Consider the following 17,701-nt stretch of genomic DNA (forward strand, 5'->3'; position numbering starts at 1 on the left):
CTCCGTCTGCGACAGCCCTTCCCACTCCGATCGAGAGGCCAGCCACGGTTCTAAGACGGCGATCGACGCTCCGGACGGCAACGACTTCCACTCCAGCCATCCCTCCGACGAACGTAGCCAGTTCCAAGTCAACGGAGCCTCCTCCCTTGCGGTGTCGCTGTCTCCGTCGACAGCATTCACTCCTTCGGTTTTCCGACAAAATCTCGCCGTTCCGTCAACTTAAAGTGCTGGAGATGGTCTTGATCGACACCTAGTCGCCTCATGAATGATTTCCATCCATAAAATCCGGCGTCTGGTCATGTATTGCAAAATCCACCATGAACGACGGCTTAAAGTTTCTGTCGAGGTTGATTCCGACCAACCGGCTCACCAGGTGCACGAACGGCGCACGGATTTGAACTCCTCGTGAATTTTCGAGTCTGGAAATGTGAGGATCGCTCAAATCCGACGAAGAACGGTTCCCGGCCACTGCGCACGGCGGCGGTCCGGCTGCCGGAGCCTTTGAGCTCAACCGGAGAGAAATTGAGTTCGGATCGAGATCAAGCCTGGTTCATTAACAAACGAACCACTTCATAGAGATATAGATCAGCAGACCTGGCTCCCAAGCTTTTGAGCTCAATTAAGGAAAAATTTTAAAAATTTCAGTTCGAATAGAGCTCCAACCATCTCATTAGCAAACGACCCACTCATGGAATTTCAAACTGAATTAACTAAATTTTATAAATCTGAATTTCAAGCTTGATAAGTTTTAAATTGGGCTTCCTAATTATGAGATTCTATATTCGGTTTTCCTTGTCTTTTTATCAATTCCCACACGCAAATAAGCAGTAACGAAGGAATTAGAATTTTTTATTGGGATTCGTCAAAATGAACACTTGGTTGTGAATGTGGATTTGCAGTCTAAAAAACATGTATCGATCATCAAATTATAAAAAATTAGTATATATTGATCGATATTTAAAATTAATAAACAAATCTTCAACACATGTTCGACAGAAAACATTTTTATTTTTTATTTTTTATATTTTGAGTAGATCAGAAACGTCTCTGATTAATTGGACTATGAATAAGAAATAAATTTCTCCATATTTTAAACATTTTAATAGAAAACTCAATTTTCACATTTTCTGAAATATAATTCTATCAAATTTGTATTTTCTTGAATGTATATTTCCTAATTCTGCAATAGACACATAAATTTTTATGTTATTCTTTCTTCATTAGTGCATGACAATTTGCTTATGCTAAGTGTATTTAACTTAATATATTCATTACCTTTTCCTTTTCCCTTCTCCTATTTTGCACTTGTACTCTTTTTTAAACTTGTAAATCCTCATTTTTGGTAAATGTAAGCAGCTGTTTCACTAAAATCTCCATCATTCTGCTTTCTTTTATTACCAGAGAGCAAAATATGTATGAAAACTTTAAAAATGGTGCTTCAACTAAGCTTTAAACAGGAGTAAACTTACACATCAAAACTTCAAAAATTGTTGGCAAGTTTGTAAGCAATCAAGCAAATCATTTAACAATTTCTTCATTTTTCTAACCTTTAATTTGCACAATCCTGAAAAACTTTTATCAGTTACAAATGATTACAAACAAAATCGCCAACCTAACTGCATTAATGCACACATTTCTTATAGCAAGATCTTGAAAATAGATTTTGCAACAGTATAATAGGAAAAGGAAAAAGGAAAAGATTATGAATATATGAAGTTGAACACAATTAGCATAAGCAAATTGTTATGCACTAATGAAAAACAGAATAAGATAAAAATTTAGGTGTCCATTGCAGAATTAGGAAATATACATTCAAGAAAATAAAAATTTAATAGAATTGTATTTTAGAAAAAGTGTAAATTGAGTTTTCTATTAAAATGTTTGAAATCTGGAGAAATATCTTTCTCATTCATGGTCCAAGTAATTAGACACATTTGTGATCTACCCCAAAAATAAAAAATAAAAATGTTTTCCATCGAACATGTGTTGAAGATTTGTTTATTAATTTTAAATCTTGATAAATATATACTAATTTTTTATAATTTGATGATTGGATACATGTTTTTTGGACTACAAATCCACGTCTGCAACCACGTATTCACTTTGACGAATCCCAACAAAAAATTCTAATTCCTCCGTTAATGCTTATTTTTTGCTTGGGAAATTGAGAAAAAGACAAGGAAAGCCAAATCCAGAATCTTATAATTAGGAATTTAAACAATCTGAGCCCAATTTAAAACTTATAAAGCTTGAAATTCAGATCTCTAAAATTTAATTAGTTCAGTTTGAAATTCGATGAGCGGGTCATTTGCTAATGAGCTGGTTCGAGCTCGATCCGAATTGAATTTTTAAAAATTTTTCCTGAATTGAGCTTAAAAGCTTAGGAGCCAGGTCCGCTGATTTATACCTCTATGAAGTGGTTCGTTTGTTAATTAACCTGCAAAATCCAATCAATAGACAAGTAAATGGTGTCTATTCAAATCAGGGAATAGTCTCTTTTTCTGACGCTAACTGTAGGGCACCCATCACCACCATGTGTAACAAAGCGTACAAAGAAGCAACAAAATTACGTACACTCACTTTTATTTCACTACTGACACCATCACATCCACCTCTCTCTCCTCCTCCTGCTCTCTTATTATAATACTCTTTCTGTCTCCTTGTGTATAAATTTTATTTGATATATTATGCAAACAAGAGAATTAGCGAGCAACATGGAGAAACCTTTGCTAGGAGAAACCAGTAGTAATGCCAGTTCTAGGCGCAGAGATCGAACGGGGACGTTTAATCGCCGTTCTGATGCAATTACTTCCGGTTCATCATCGGAATGATATTTTCTCCAATTTCTTCTCCTATGATATGGCAGTATTTGAATTGGATAGGTTAGAAAAAGTAGAGGTATATTGCAGCAGAGGTTATAGATATTGCAGCAAAATCTGTTTTCAAGATCTTGCTATAAGAAATGTATGCATTGATGCAGTGAGGTTAGTGATTCTGTTTGTAATCATTTGTAACTGATAAAAGTTTTCCAGGATTGTGCAAATTAAAGGTTAGAGGAATGAAGAAATTGTTAAATGATTCGCTTGATTGCTTACAAGCTTGCCAGCAATTTTTTAAGTCCTGATGTAAGTTTGCTCTTGTTTAAAGCTTACTTGAAGAACCATTTCTAAAGCTTTCATCTATATTTTGCTCTCTGGTAATGAAAGAGAGCAGAATGATTGAGATTTTAGTGAAACAGCTGCTTGCATTTACCAAAAATGAGGATTTATAAGGTTTAAAAAAGAGTATAGGTGCAGAATAGGAAAAGGGAAAAGGAAAAGATAATGAATATATGAAGTTGAAGACATTTATCATAAGCAAATTGTTATGCACTAATGAAAAAACAGAGTCATATAAAAATTTAGGTGTCCATTGCAGAACTAGGAAATACACATTCAAGAAAATAAAAATTTGACAGAATTGTGTTTCAGAAAAAGTGTAAGTTGAGTTTTCTATTAAAATGTTAAAATTTGAAGAAATATCTTTCTCAATCATAGTTCTGGATGCTTGAGGAAGAAATGCAGGGTACTCATTTGCACCAGAAGCTTTGCAATTCTATGTGAACTGTGTAATCATATTAGGTTAGAAAAGGTACAAGTATATTGCGGCAGAGGTTATAGATACTGTTGCAAAATCTGTTTTCAAGATCTTGCTATAAGAAATGTATGCATTAATGCAGTTAGGTTACCGATTCTGTTTTAATCCTTTGTAACTGATAAAAGTTTTCCAGGATTGTGCCAATTAAAGGTTAGAGGAATGAAGAAATTGTTAAATGATTTGCTTGATTGCTTACAAGCTTGCCAGCAATTTTTTAAGTCCTGATGTAAGTTTGGTCCTGTTTAAAGCTTACTTGAAGAACCATTTCTAAAGCTTTCATCTATATTTTGCTCTCTGGTAATGCAAGAGAGCAGAATGATTGAGATTTTAGTGAAACAGCTGCTTGCATTTACCAAAAATGAGGATTTACAAGGTTTAAAAAAGGGTACAAGTGCAGAGTGGGAGAAGGGAAAAGGAAAAGGTAATGAATATATAAAGTTGAATACACTTAGCATAAGCAAATTGTCATGCACTAATGAAGAAACAGAATAACATAAAAATTTAGGTGTCCATTGTAGAACTAGGAAATATACATTCAAGAAAATAAAAATTTGATAGAATTGTATTTCAGAAAATGTGTAAATTGAGTTTTCTATTAAAATGTTTAAAATTCTGGAGAAATATCTTTCTCATTCATAGTTCTGGATGCTTGAGGAAGAAATGCAGGATACTCATTTGCACCATAAGCTTTGCAATTCTACATGAATTGTGTAATCATATTAGGTTAGAAAAGGTACAGGTATATTGCAGCAGGATACTCATTGTGTAATCTTTAATATAGCTCAGATCTATTGTTCATAGAATTTGTTTGACAAGAATATACAATAATCGGAAGCGTACCTTGATCCGTAACAACAGATCTATGTTATGGGTTACCTCGTTGCGGCAATTCGATTCTCAACGTAACAGCAGATCTACGTTTCTTCCTCTGGCCTTTTGTCCGTAAATTTTCTCTCAATGGTCAGAGAATAATCAACAGCTACGGGAGTTTCTTTTATGAGCTCTCTCAAACAAGCTATCACCGTATGTGTTTGAGGCAGCCGTCACACTCTCTATTTTGTTTTCTTTTCTGTGGACGAAAAGAAAACAAAATATGGACGAAAGCTTTAGAAATGGTTCTTCAAGTAAGCTTTAAACAGGAGCAAACTTACACATCAGAACTTAAAAAATTGATGGCAAGCTTGTAAGCAATCAAGCAAATCATTTAACAATTTCTTCATTCTTCTAACCTTTAATTGGCACAATCCTGGAAAACTTTTATCAGTTACAAAGGATTAAAACAGAATCGATAACCTAACTGCATTAATGCATATATTTCTTATAGCAAGATCTTGAAAACAGATTTTGCAACAGTATCTATAACCTCTGCTGCAATCTAGCTGTACCTTTTCTAACCTAATATGATTACACAGTTCGCATAGAATTGCAAAGCTTATGGTGCAAATGAGTACCCTGCATTTCTTCCTCAAGCATCCAGAACTATGATTGAGAAATATATTTCTTCAAATTTTAACATTTTAATGGAAAACTCAATTTACACTTTTTCTGAAACACAATTCTATCAAATTTTTATTTTCTTAAATGTGTATTTCCTAGTTCTGCAATGGACACCTAAATTTTTATGTGACTCTGTTTTTTCATTAGCGCATAACAATTTGCTTATGATAAGTGTCTTCAACTTCATATATTCATTATCTTTTCATTTTCCCTTTTCCTATTCTGCACCTATACTCATTTTTAAACCTTGTAAATCCTCATTTTTGGTGAATGCTAACAGCTGTTTCACTAAAATCTCAATCATTCTGCTCTCTTTCATTACCAGAGAGCAAAATATAGATGAAAGCTTTAGAAATGGTTCTTCAAGTAAGCTTTAAACAGGAGCAAACTTACACATCAGAACTTAAAAAATTGGTGGCAAGCTTGTAAACAATCAAGCAAATCATTTAACAATTTCTTCATTCTTCTAACCTTTAACTAGTACAAACCTGGAAAACTTTTATCAGTTACAAAGGATTAAAACAGAATTGGTAACCTAACTGCATTAATGCATACATTTATAGCAAGATCTTGAAAACAGATTTTTCAACGGTATCTATAACCTCTGCTGCAATATACCTGTACCTTTTCTAACCTAATATGATTACACAATTTGCATAGAATTGCAAAGCTTATGGTGCAAATGAGTACCCTGCATTTCTTCCTCAAGCATCCAGAACTATAATTGAGAAAGATATTTCTTTAAATTTTAACATTTTAATAGAAAACTCAATTTACACTTTTTCTGAAACACAATTCTATCAAATTTTTATTTTCTTGAATGTGTATTTCCTAGTTTTGCAATGGACACCTAAATTTTTACGTGATTCTATTTTTTCATTAGTGCATAACAATTTGCTTATGCTAAGTGTCTTCAACTTCATGTATTCATTATCTTTTCCTTTTCGCTTTTCCTATTCTGCACCTATGCTCTTTTTTAAACCTTGTAAATCCTCATTTTTGGTAAATGCAAGCAGCTGTTTCACTAAAATCTCAATCATTCTACTCTCTTTCATTGCCAGAGAGCAAAATATGGATGAAAACTTTAGAAATGGTTCTTCGAGTAAGCTTTAAACAGGAGCAAATTTACGCATCAGAACTTAAAAAATTGGTGGCAAGCTTGTAAGCAATCATTTAAAAACTTCTTCATTCTTCTAACCTTTAATTTGCACAATCCTGGAAAACTTTTATCAGTTATAAATGATTACAAACAGAATCACTAACCTAACTGCATTAATGCATACATTTCTTATAGCAAGATCTCTAAACCAAATTTTGCAATAGTATCTATAACCTCTGCTGCAATAGTATCGAGAGATTTGATAATCCTTAGCAACAAAATAAAACATGAAATTTCAATGAATCAAAAACAACCTTAGAACTCAAAACTTGTCAAATTTGAGATAAGAAACGCCAAACCTGTGAAGGCTATGAAGGCGATTGCTTTCGCTTTTGCTTTTCCTTGTGTTTGGTTGGATAGAAAAGGGGAAATGAATCAATTTATTAGGCTGCTTAATTGGGCTTGTAGAAACAGGTTGGGCCATGAATCAGCTTCAATGAGTTAGGTTTTATTGTGGGCTTACTCTTGCATAGTTCTTTGTTTTTGTATTTTTTTCTTTTTTTTTTTTTTTTTTTTTTTTGTGATTACAAAAAACTCTTTTTGTTTGATATTGGAGCCTTCGTACGGATGTACATGACTGATCTAAAATATTCTAGTCTTTTTAAAGTTTGCTTTAATATAAAATTTAATTTATATTTTTGATTGATGGTAGGATAAGAATTAAACTTTACGTTTCATAAATGGTAGAATCAAATAATACATTAAATTTTTCTTCTCGGAAATATCTTTTCAACAAAATATGAAAGAATTCGAAATGCTTTTTACTAGTGTACAGAAATAAAAAAATTATGTACCAAATATAGAATTCTTCATAAACTTACATATCGCGGGTTACTATCCTAACATGTTACTTTAACAAATATGAAATATTACTTTTTTTTATTAAAATTGCTTTTTATATTTAAAATATTTTAACTCCAAATAATTGAACTCTTATATTTTTTTTTAATCATTAAATTGGTATACAAATTGTATGCGTTGTATACCAATTGTACGTAATTTTGTTGCTCCTTCGTACGCTCTGTTACACGTGGTGGTGATGAGTGCCCTACAGTTAGCGTCAGAAAAAGAGACTATTCCCTGATGTGAATAGATACCATTTAATTGTCTCATTGATTGGATTTTACATGTTCATTAACAAACGAATCACTTCATAGTAGGGGTGGCCATATTACAGTTTTGGGAATCGAAATCGGTGGTTTGAACCGGTCCCGAACTGTAACCGGAACCAGTGGAAACTAGAATTGGTCCGAACCGGAATCGAAACCAGAGATTTCTGATTCGGTTCCGGTTCCAGTTTTGTTGGAACCGCAAATCGGCGGTTCCACAAACCGATCGGAACCAGATGGAACCGCCGGTTCTCCGACCAGTTAGAACTGCCGATTCGAACCGGGGGTTCTAGCCGTTAGAAACTGTCAGTTTTTTTTTTTAAATTTTGTTGTAAACAAAAAAATAAATTCAATTGAAGACTTTTTTTTTAAAAAAAAAAAATAAGTTCAAGTCTTTAAAAAAATAAATTTAATTGAAGCATTTTTTAATTTTTTAGGTGTATTTTTTTTAGAAATAACTTTCACAAATTTTTAAAATTTTGAAAACCGGTCTTCAAAATTTAAAATTTAAAATTATGCGATTTGCTGGAAACTGATCGGAACCGTCGGTTTTGAAACCGTCGACGAACTGGAACCGAAAATTTTCGGTTCGATTCTGGTTCCAAATTTTTTGGAACCGAAACCGCCGGTTCCGGAACCGTGGCCACCCTTACTTCATAGAGGTATAAATCACCATTTAATTGGCTCGCAAGCTTTTGAGCTCAATTTATCAACAAACTGAACTAATTAAATTTCAAGCTTGATAAGTTTTAAATTGTGAGGTTCTGGATTCGGCTTTCCTTGTCTTTTTATCAATTCCCCAAGTAAAAAATAAGCATTAACAGAGGAATTAGAATTTTTTGTTGGGATTCGTCAAAATGAATACGTGAATTTGCAGTGTAAAAAACATGTATCTAATCATCAAATTATAAGAAATTAGTATATATTGATCGATATTTAAAATTAATAAACAAATCTTCAACACATGTTCGATGGAAAACATTTTGATTTTTTTTTTTTGGGTAGATCACAAATGTCTCTAATTAATTGGACTGAACTTAATTTTAATGGCACAATATCCGTTTCTTAAGATAAGATAACCTTTGATTAGTATTATCCATCATGTGGGCCCTTAATGCAGTCAACTGCAATACATGGTCTGGATGCAACCACGTGGCACGATGGATCTACTCATCTACCAACATGTTTTAGTATTAAAATAAGATGGTTATTGACTAGAGTCAAATTTATGAACTCAAAACTAGAACTACGCTAGTGAAGAAAAAAGGTGCATATCTGGCAAAAGAATTACAAATATTCTACCAAATCTCAGACTACCACACTAACCTCAGTATAGACACTATGCGTTGTTAAGAGCTGTACTTTAAAAAATGCGAAGGGAAGATAAAAGCACGTATAACCAAAAGCTCCCCCCAAAATAATAAATGAACATCAATGAGAGATCTGATAATTACAACAGTAATGAAAGATGGATATCAGAATCAAGAAGCAAACTGAATCTTCACCTCCCTGCAGAAGTTTTTATCGACTCTATGTCGGACTCACAAGCCATATTGAAAGAAAATTCTGCTCATTTTCTTACACCGCATCACAACTTCAAAGCTGCAAAGCATAACTCAATCTTCTTAGTAACAAAGTGAGTGTAGAGACAGATAAATAGTAACCGAAGGCTAAATTAGCATCACTGCATGAATACACAAAGCTAGCAAATCTATTCAGGTCTGTTTCCTTATCATGCCACAGTACAACAGAAATTTTCAAGATTAAAGTATGCCATTCTTATCGCCATTGGACTTGAAGAAATTTCAAATGAAATTCCAATTTCTTCTCATCAGCATAGGAGAATTTAAGTCCAGAGTAAGATTTATACTCTCCTCATGAAAGTCCAAGTGCATCTACCGTGAAAACTGAAATAATTAATGCAGTGAAAATTTAGTGAACTTTTACTTCCTATGCACTTTTCAGCAACCAAAGCTAGGCACCAAGTTTTCATGTGTCCAGGCCATCCAAGCTAATACATTAAGATAGTGTCACTTGAGAGATGAAAAACCTAGACAAAAGAGTAATAGAGGACCCAGCACACCAATGATCAATTTGGGATTTTTAATCCTATACTGTAATTTACAAGTAAATCAACACCAACGTTTTCACACAGGAGAAAAATCCATATAGGGTAGAAACTAAAGATGCAACTAATGCTAGAAACAGCTCAGGAAGCATGGATTACAGCTGAACTCCATATAATCCCTGCCTATCTCCAAGATGAAAAGTTAGGATTAAAAATCATACAAATATCAAGTGGATATGAATAGAACTTGTAAATTAATTGTGCAAGGATCTACATCAGGAGCATGTCCGTCAAAAAATTTAGCAGACCACTCCATTTCAAATAATATAACTAAACCTCGTCATGATTGCAAAACTTACATCCGATAGCATATTTCAGTGTAATTAATCAGCTTTCTTTAGTGAACTTGAGAATAAGCAACGTACTAAGAAGTTTCTCTATAATAAGAAAAAGTTCAGAGTGAATTACCTCAAATCACAAATCACCCTTAGATTTTTTCCCTGTGACAATCTGGAATATCCTGAGGCCCCTACTAAATGCATCATTGAATAGGATTCGTGTCTGCATTGATTGAAACCCAGGCATCCACGACAGAAATGCCACAGGAGCCATAACAATCACTCCGAACATTATATCATACATCCGGGCCACAGACACCACTGATCCCCAAAGTACAGTGGACTGGAGAAAGGGGCGGAGTACTTGGGCAATCAACAACATGCCCCATCCAGTAGGGATAAAAGCCAACAAACTGGTGAATATATCCACAAATTTGAAAGATGTGAACTCAAGCAACGCTACTACCACAACTATTGCAAGTATAATCACAAGAAACTGGACCAGGCGATAGTAGATATGTTCTCTTGCTGCATACTTGTCCCTAGCATATGCTATCAGCCAAGAAACTGAAAAGGCAACAACAACATAAATCCAAGACAACAAGTAAACGGCAATGCTGGTACTGCCAGCAGCAATGCCTAGCTGGTAGACAATGCCATATTGAAAAAAGAAGAAGCGAAGGTCCAAAACTATCTCCAGTAATTTTCCCCAAAGTCCAGTGGTCCTCAAGTGATCCTGTTCCTCATACCACCATCTTTCCCAGCTCTGTTCAGCTTTTGCAAACACACCACCTTTATACCAAATCCAGTTCATAAAATCATCAAAATCATACACTGTTTTCAACCAATCAAAACCAGATGGATTGAAAACAAATGGAGCCATTATCCATGACACAACCAGGAACCAACTAAAGATAGTCATGGCTATGTAAACAAATGTATCCTTAGCTATAACACTATGTGAGGCATAAACAGTTAGTATCAGCCCTAGTTCAATCGCCTTCACAAAATGGCTACGAGCGTAGAGCCTATAATTCTCTGCAAAACTCTTGTGCTGCACAACAAAACCACGCCCAGTTGCGCGATACTTTGCACCACCATGAAGGATAGTTCGACCAAAGAAGTGAGTCTTAGTGCCCATGGAGAATGTGTAGAAAATAGATGAGAGCTGAAGTTGCATTGTCAAGAAATCCCAGATGGCTTGGAGGAATCCATGCTCGAGAGAGTTTTCTACTATCATCGGAAGAGCAGTGAAAAGACCAAGCTGGATTATGAATTGCTGATTCAGAATAGCACCAAGTGCTTTATTGTTGCTGCTGTTAGCCAAAGCAGAAGCCTCAACACCACTAAGAGCCAAATAAAGCCGGCCCCATAGAAATGCATACACAGTCAGAATGACCATCATTGTATTGAAATAGAATCCCACAGTAGTATAAAAGAATGATAGCATCCGGAAGAAGTCCAGCCTGTGGCCTAACCTATAAACATCTCTGCTGAGAACTTGCTCTCCATTTCCACTGGAAACCTTGGCTTCGAACATTGAAACCTGATTAAAGCCAACATCCCTTCCCTTGCCAACTTGGATGTATTCATGGTGAGTGACATTGCCTCCTCGCAAGGTGCAGTTAAAACCAGCAAAAATGTCTTCACTAATATTAATCACCCTGGAAGCTTTACTGATGCCACCACGAGTCAAGAACCACAACCTGTCAAAGACATCTGGATGGCCATAATGCATTCGAACTTTCAAAGGATTTGCCAAAACACGCTGTCCCAAGGTGACAAAGCTCGTCTCCTGTGCCGACATAAACCATGCCAGTGATGAGACAGAACCAGTAAATATATGTTCCCTGACTCCCAAGATAGTAGGCTTCCGAATCCCATAGTAGTGCCTGTATTCTTCCAAGAGATTTCGCATTTTGAGTGCCTCCTCAAAATAGTTATCCTGGTTCATATCAATAGTCTGCACAGCATCACCACGTGTAAAGATGATAGCATGATTTTGATTCTCCGGTTTTCCCTCTCCAAGTTTCAAGGGGCCTGGCAACTTGACCCTGTAGATTTCAACTTCTTTCTCCAATTGCTGATCGTACTTCACAAGCACTGAGTAATATTCCTTCTCATCCCTCCCAGTGTTCACCTCATCAACATATGCAACTCGAAGAGCCTCATTATTCTTCATCAAATCGAGTATATCCTCAGCATGTGGGTCCTTCTTTGCCTTTTGAGTCCCGTATATCTGGCAGGCAACCACATATGTGTATTTCATCAAAGCAGTGCCATACTCGTGGCCTTTAAACAACAAACTGACTGAACTACTATTTCTACTTAATCCATTGGCAGAAGGGTTCTCAGAATTGAAGCTACCCGAACCACCGTCTTGCCTCATTGGTCCAAGTTCTCGTGAACCCTCCCTGATGTCCACCTCTGAAGCAGAATCAAGAAAAGCCAGCATCTTAAGAGCTCGATAATAATACATCATTCCTCTTACTGTACGAGACAATGTTTGGCCTCTGTAAGATGCCCATAGCCTAAGCTCCTTCAACTTGGTTGTCCATATCTCATGTTCTTTCACCATTCCTTCTTTGCGCATCCTTTCAATAAAATTCTTCCATTCATCATCATAAATTGTTTGCAAATAGTATAATATGGAAATCCCATCTTCATTCTCCGCTCGAAGTTGTTCTCTGGTGTACAGCACTTCTTCATTGTAGTACGGGGTCAGGACACTAAAGGCCATCATTTTCTCAACTTGGGGAGCATGAGGGATGTTCATAAACAAGGAATTACTAAAAAAAGCAATTCTACGTCTGGCCTCAAGATTTTTGGGAATATTGTTCATTGAATCCCTAGAGGTAAGAATTGTGTGCAACCGCCGTACCTGCCGATAGAAGGTTTCATTACTGTCATCAGGCAATTTAACTGCATTCTGGAAAAGCAGCCCTGCCATGGCAGCAGGATCATGAGGAGCCAACCCATCCTCCCTCAACTGTTCTGTGCTCCTCTTCTCTTTGAAAAAATCTCGCACAGCAATCTCATACAGAGCTTGCAGGGTATTCACCACCTGGTTAAGATCTTTGTGAGGCTTTTTCAACAGCTCAACAAGTTTTATCAACTTGGTATGGAAATGAGGAAGAGCAATCATGTTGAAAGTCTTAGTAAACTTCTCAATCTGCAGTGAGTGATCAATTTCCTGAAACAAGACTGTAATAATTGAATGTTCTTCGGTGTTTATCTTGAGGATCTCAAGCAACAAGTGCTTGACACTGTCATAAGCTTCTATAACAGCACAGCGCCTGTACTCATTCTTGCATATTTTGTACCAGAGCCACTTGTCAGGAGCATCTATCAACTCTTTGGCCTGGCTGAGAGCAAGCAGTAATTCATTGCAGAGAAGAAAACAGGGCCATCGAATAACTCTTACATTCCAAGAATTTTGTGGTAGTTCCAACAACTCGAGCTCCCGATCAGAGATAATATCCTCTTCCCTGAAAGTCATTATAATTTCATTCCAGATCAAAGCAAATTTGTTTGCCTCGACCTGGTTAGACTCCAGCTTACTATAGGGCTGGCCAAGCCCATACCTCAACTTCAACCGATGAATGGCATCCTTGAACTTGCTCTTCAGAGTCCCCCGAGCATTTAACAGCTGCTCCTCTGGCATGAGATTAAATTGAATTGCACTTGCAAAGAACTGAAACCTCAACCTTAGCTGCTGGATGTTTCGAATTTCACCCAAATGTTCAAATAAGCCTACTGCCGCACCCACAAAAGAGGAATAAATTGAGTACCAAATCTGCAAGTCCATAACATAAACAAATACCACAGGAAGCCACAACAACACTACTGCAAACCTATTGCTATTTTTGAAAAACTCGTGCCATTCATATTCCACAGTTTTAAGATTCACCAACAGTTTTGATGGCCTAATCATGGGTTTAATCTGCAGAAAGTAACTGAAAGCAAATTTGGTAGCCAAAACCACAACCCAAAATAAAGTATACTTGATATTATCAACAAGCCCCTCCCTCAATGCACGACCAACAAAACTCCTACTTTGAAACCACCATGACAACAAATAAAAAATCCTCCAATTCGTATTCTCAAGGAAATTCCTAATCCATGGGATTATAAAAAAAGCCAAAGCCAACAACTCAGGCAACACAAACACAAATGCCACCTCAAGAAAATTAACAACCCTCCTATTAGCCTCAGGAGACCACCTATCATCACTGTTCCTCTGAGTCCAAATCCTTCCATAGAATACCCCAAATATAACAATCCACCCAGCAGAAACTACACTTTTCAATACCATTCTAACCCCAAGCCCCATAGTCTCCCTAGAAACCAAACTATACTGCGTACCTGCATCAAGCAAAGACTGCAAGAGCCTCAAACCACTCCAGGTGAAAAACACAGTCAAAACCCGAACCTGAACATCTCTATCTTTCAATGCCTGCCATGGATAAGTCTTCTCTTCCCAGGCAACAATAATCGCAGCCTGTAGAAACATTATCAACATCACCCATAATCTATCAAAACTCCTTAACAAGTTCCAAAAGGACCTTTGCTCTACAAACCCTGTCTTCCCTACATGCTTCTGCGTACTGGATATCACGAAAAAATTGCTTCCAACATCAAGTGGCCACTTCAATTTAGCAAAACACCTTTTACTCCAAAAATACTCATTCAAATCATCATAATTCCTCCAAGCACTATGAGGCGCTGTTCCATTTTTACTACTCTCTACCTCGGCTCTAATAGTTTCATAAATCGGCTTAACGACACAGTTAAGAAACGCATTCTCACCGGAAAAAGAAGGCATCACCGGCTGCCCTGTGTTCTCATCAATATAATCTTCAAGTATCTTGTTCAATTCCATGGCCATATTGTGAAAAATGTAACAAATACACTCCGGCATGAACCGGAGATTGGCCGACTCTCCCCAGATTAAGAGATAAAGAGAGATATACAACAGCTCCCGGCGGAGATCAGGATTTGACCGGTCAGAGATCCAAATGTTGGATTTCTTATTAAGGTACGAGCACCAGTTTGTATAATTTTTGAGCAATTTCCGGCGAAATCTCCGAAGCACGGTGGCATCAAGAGTGTCGATGTTATCAGGAGGTGGAGTGAGCCGCATCTGAGCATTAGCAAGGTGAAGAACTATATGCTCTCTCTGATTTCGAACATTATCTTTTTGAAATCCAAAGAAAAGAGCCAACCAGTCCAACAAGTCCATAGAAGGATGCCATTGAGCATAAGGCGGCTTCCGGAGATTCCCAACAGTACGCAAAGCAGCAGCAGCGGCTCGTACCTCGGGGTAACGGAGTGAAGGATGGTCAGCTAACAGGTTGTGAATGGGAATAATGTTGTAAGCCTCCTCTTCTGGTTCTTGTACCCGGTTAGACCGGGTTGATCCAGGTGGCGTACGATGGCGGAGGGCGGACATAGCATGTGGACCGCCGAGGCGTCAGTACGGACTTTCCGAGGGGTTCTGTAGTGAAAGAGAAAGAGAGAAGGAGAAGTGGAAAGGGGAAAGCGTAGAAACAGAAATAGAAAGAAGAGAAAGGATCTGATAAGGAAAATGAGGATTCAAGCGCGTTTGCAGAGAAACGGAATCAGTTTCTTTCTTCACACTTTCATTGGGCTGTAAAGTTGATTTTAACTGAATATTGGGCTAAATGTGATATTAGTGTAATAGTAATGTATCAATTTGTAATTTCTGATCCTTTCTGTATCTAATTCTTTTACAGGAAAATAAGTTCTGTAGCGTGGAATATTTGTCTAGATATTGTTTTTTATTTGCTCAGTCTTTTTTACATGTTTTGCTAGGAGTGAAAGGAGGTGAGTTGCCCCTTTATATAGTTGATATGTGGTAAAAAAATATAAAAAAATATTTATTTTATCCAATTTTTAACTGTCTTAATTATATTTATATTTCCTTGTAAATTTTTAATATGAATTATAGATAAAAATAATTGTTACTTTTTATTATAATTTTTCAATGAATATTTGAATATTCTCACACTCTTTTTATTATAGATAAAAATAATATTTCTACTAAACAGAGAGTATCTGAATAAATTACTAATGAAAATATCATTTGTTTAAAAAATATTAATGTTTTAATTTCTTGGTTTTATAATATCAAATCATAGAAATATTAAGTATTAACTAAATATGTTCAATTAAAAATTTAGAATTTAAAATTCAGCATTTGGGAAAACAAAAATTAAAAAAAAAAAAAAAGCAAAGAAAGGGTGTCTTTTGTGATATATGGAAATAGTTTGGGGGTTGAAGTGAAAAAAAATAATAGTGGGTGAAACGTAAAAGAGAGCTTCCACTCTTGAGTTTCCAAGTTGCAACCGCAAATTGTAATTTTCCGGGTTTCGCTTTCGTAGTTTGAATATTTCTCCTTTCTTAAAAAAAGAGAACGTTGTGTCTGTCCCACTCATCATCGTCACCTATTCTATTTTATTTTAAATAACTTTGAAAATTCCAATATGTACATATGAAATAAAACTCATTAACTTAAAAAAAATAAATATATAAATAAATTATAAATTTATTTTATCTAAATATTATTAATTAAATAAATTATTAAAAATATTTTGATGATGTATAACATGATTCGATTCTGATTCAAACCGAACCGTGGCTATAGTAGCTGATTGGCTTCCACTAGCCAAATTTTAAAAAACGAAAAGGAAAATTCATTTATATTTGCTATTTGCAGATCTACGTTACCTTCTCCGTTTACGCTTTAGTCAAACGCGGCATTTTCTAATGGGAGCTTTCCATTTTGAATTTCGGCCATGTGGCCACGACTATGGGCCCCAACAATCGTCGGTTTTCCCACCACTTGGATGGATGGTTCAGATTTAATTTGACATGTTCTGAACGGAAAGATATTAATATTTTTTTTTTCATTCCATTAAATTTAACGGTTTTTAAAAAATAATTAAATCACTCAAGTACAAAATAAATTATAAAATTGATTAAATTATTTTTTTCATATTCATATAATTTAGATAATATTTAAAGAAGTTGAAAATATAATTAATAGAAAGGGAAAATATTAATTTTTACCCATTGAAAGTAAATTTGTTAAATTAATTGTGGATGATTTAAACTCTACATTTTTGTGAAATTTTTATCTAATTGTAATTTCTTTTATATGGTAGGGCTATAGAAAGCTTAATGATTAATTTAATTTCTTTTATGAAAAGGCAAACAAGAAATTCAAGAGAAGCTTCTTTGATGTTTACTTAGTTAGACATTTCCAAGATTTTTTAAATAAATAGAGACATTTTTCAAGAAATTGTTTTATACAGAAAAATAAATTTAATTTCAGATAAAATGTATATAATATTGTCTAACATATTTAATTTTTCATAAATATTTTATATTATTTTAAAATATGAGAGTAATCTCGTTCTGAGAGTTTCATAATTGTTGTTCTCTATAATTTTTTTAAATTTATTTTATTAAGTTATATAACAATCTAAAAGAAAATAATAAAACAATGTGATAAGTAACATTATGGAAACATTAGAAAAGTGAAAACTGTATTTGAAAAAAAAAAAAAAAAAAGTGGAGATTAGCCAGAAAAGCCACAAAAGAAGCAGTCTTGTCGCTTGCTTTACAGGAAAGGAAAAGGTTGTCACATCACATGTCTTCCACGTAAATCAAAAATTGTTGAAATCCAATTAAATTCATGCATCAAAACTGAAAATGTGATGGTAACAGACTCGATGCTAGATTGAATTGAACCTCAATTTTACACTTCACACCTCAAATTTTAAAAATAAGTTAAATTAGCACCTTCAAGTTTTAGATTGTACAATTAAATCCTTCAACTAAAAGAATGATATTTATTTAACACTTTAAC

The 17,701-nt window shown here is 35.2% G+C and overlaps 1 protein-coding gene and 1 non-coding gene across 2 annotated transcripts; both read right to left on the reverse strand.

The window, feature by feature from the left end:
- Nucleotides 1-8,656: 8,656 nt before the first annotated feature.
- Nucleotides 8,657-15,440, reverse strand: GSL05 (glucan synthase-like 5). The gene is made up of 2 exons (XM_012232895.4): nucleotides 9,938-15,440; nucleotides 8,657-9,003 (listed from the first exon to the last, which is right to left on the reverse strand). The coding sequence occupies exon 1, from the start codon at nucleotides 15,257-15,259 to the stop codon at nucleotides 9,944-9,946; it is 5,316 nt and encodes a 1,771-aa protein (XP_012088285.1). The 5' UTR covers nucleotides 15,260-15,440; the 3' UTR covers nucleotides 8,657-9,003; nucleotides 9,938-9,943.
- On the reverse strand, nucleotides 12,220-12,300 carry LOC119369542 (small nucleolar RNA J33). The gene has a single exon (XR_005177075.1). It is a non-coding gene; the product is annotated as a small nucleolar RNA J33 (small nucleolar RNA).
- Nucleotides 15,441-17,701: the final 2,261 nt, after the last annotated feature.

This window comes from Jatropha curcas, chromosome 3 (genome assembly GCF_041381405.1).
Source record: "Jatropha curcas cultivar XTBG-Jc1 chromosome 3, XTBG_Jcur_1.0, whole genome shotgun sequence".
In the NCBI taxonomy this organism is placed as follows: Eukaryota; Viridiplantae; Streptophyta; class Magnoliopsida; order Malpighiales; family Euphorbiaceae; genus Jatropha; species Jatropha curcas.

Excerpts from the sequence above, each read along its gene's own strand:
- GSL05 (XM_012232895.4), bottom strand. The coding sequence starts at position 15,259 with ATGTCCGCCCTCCGCCATCGTACGCCACCTGGATCAACCCGGTCTAAC.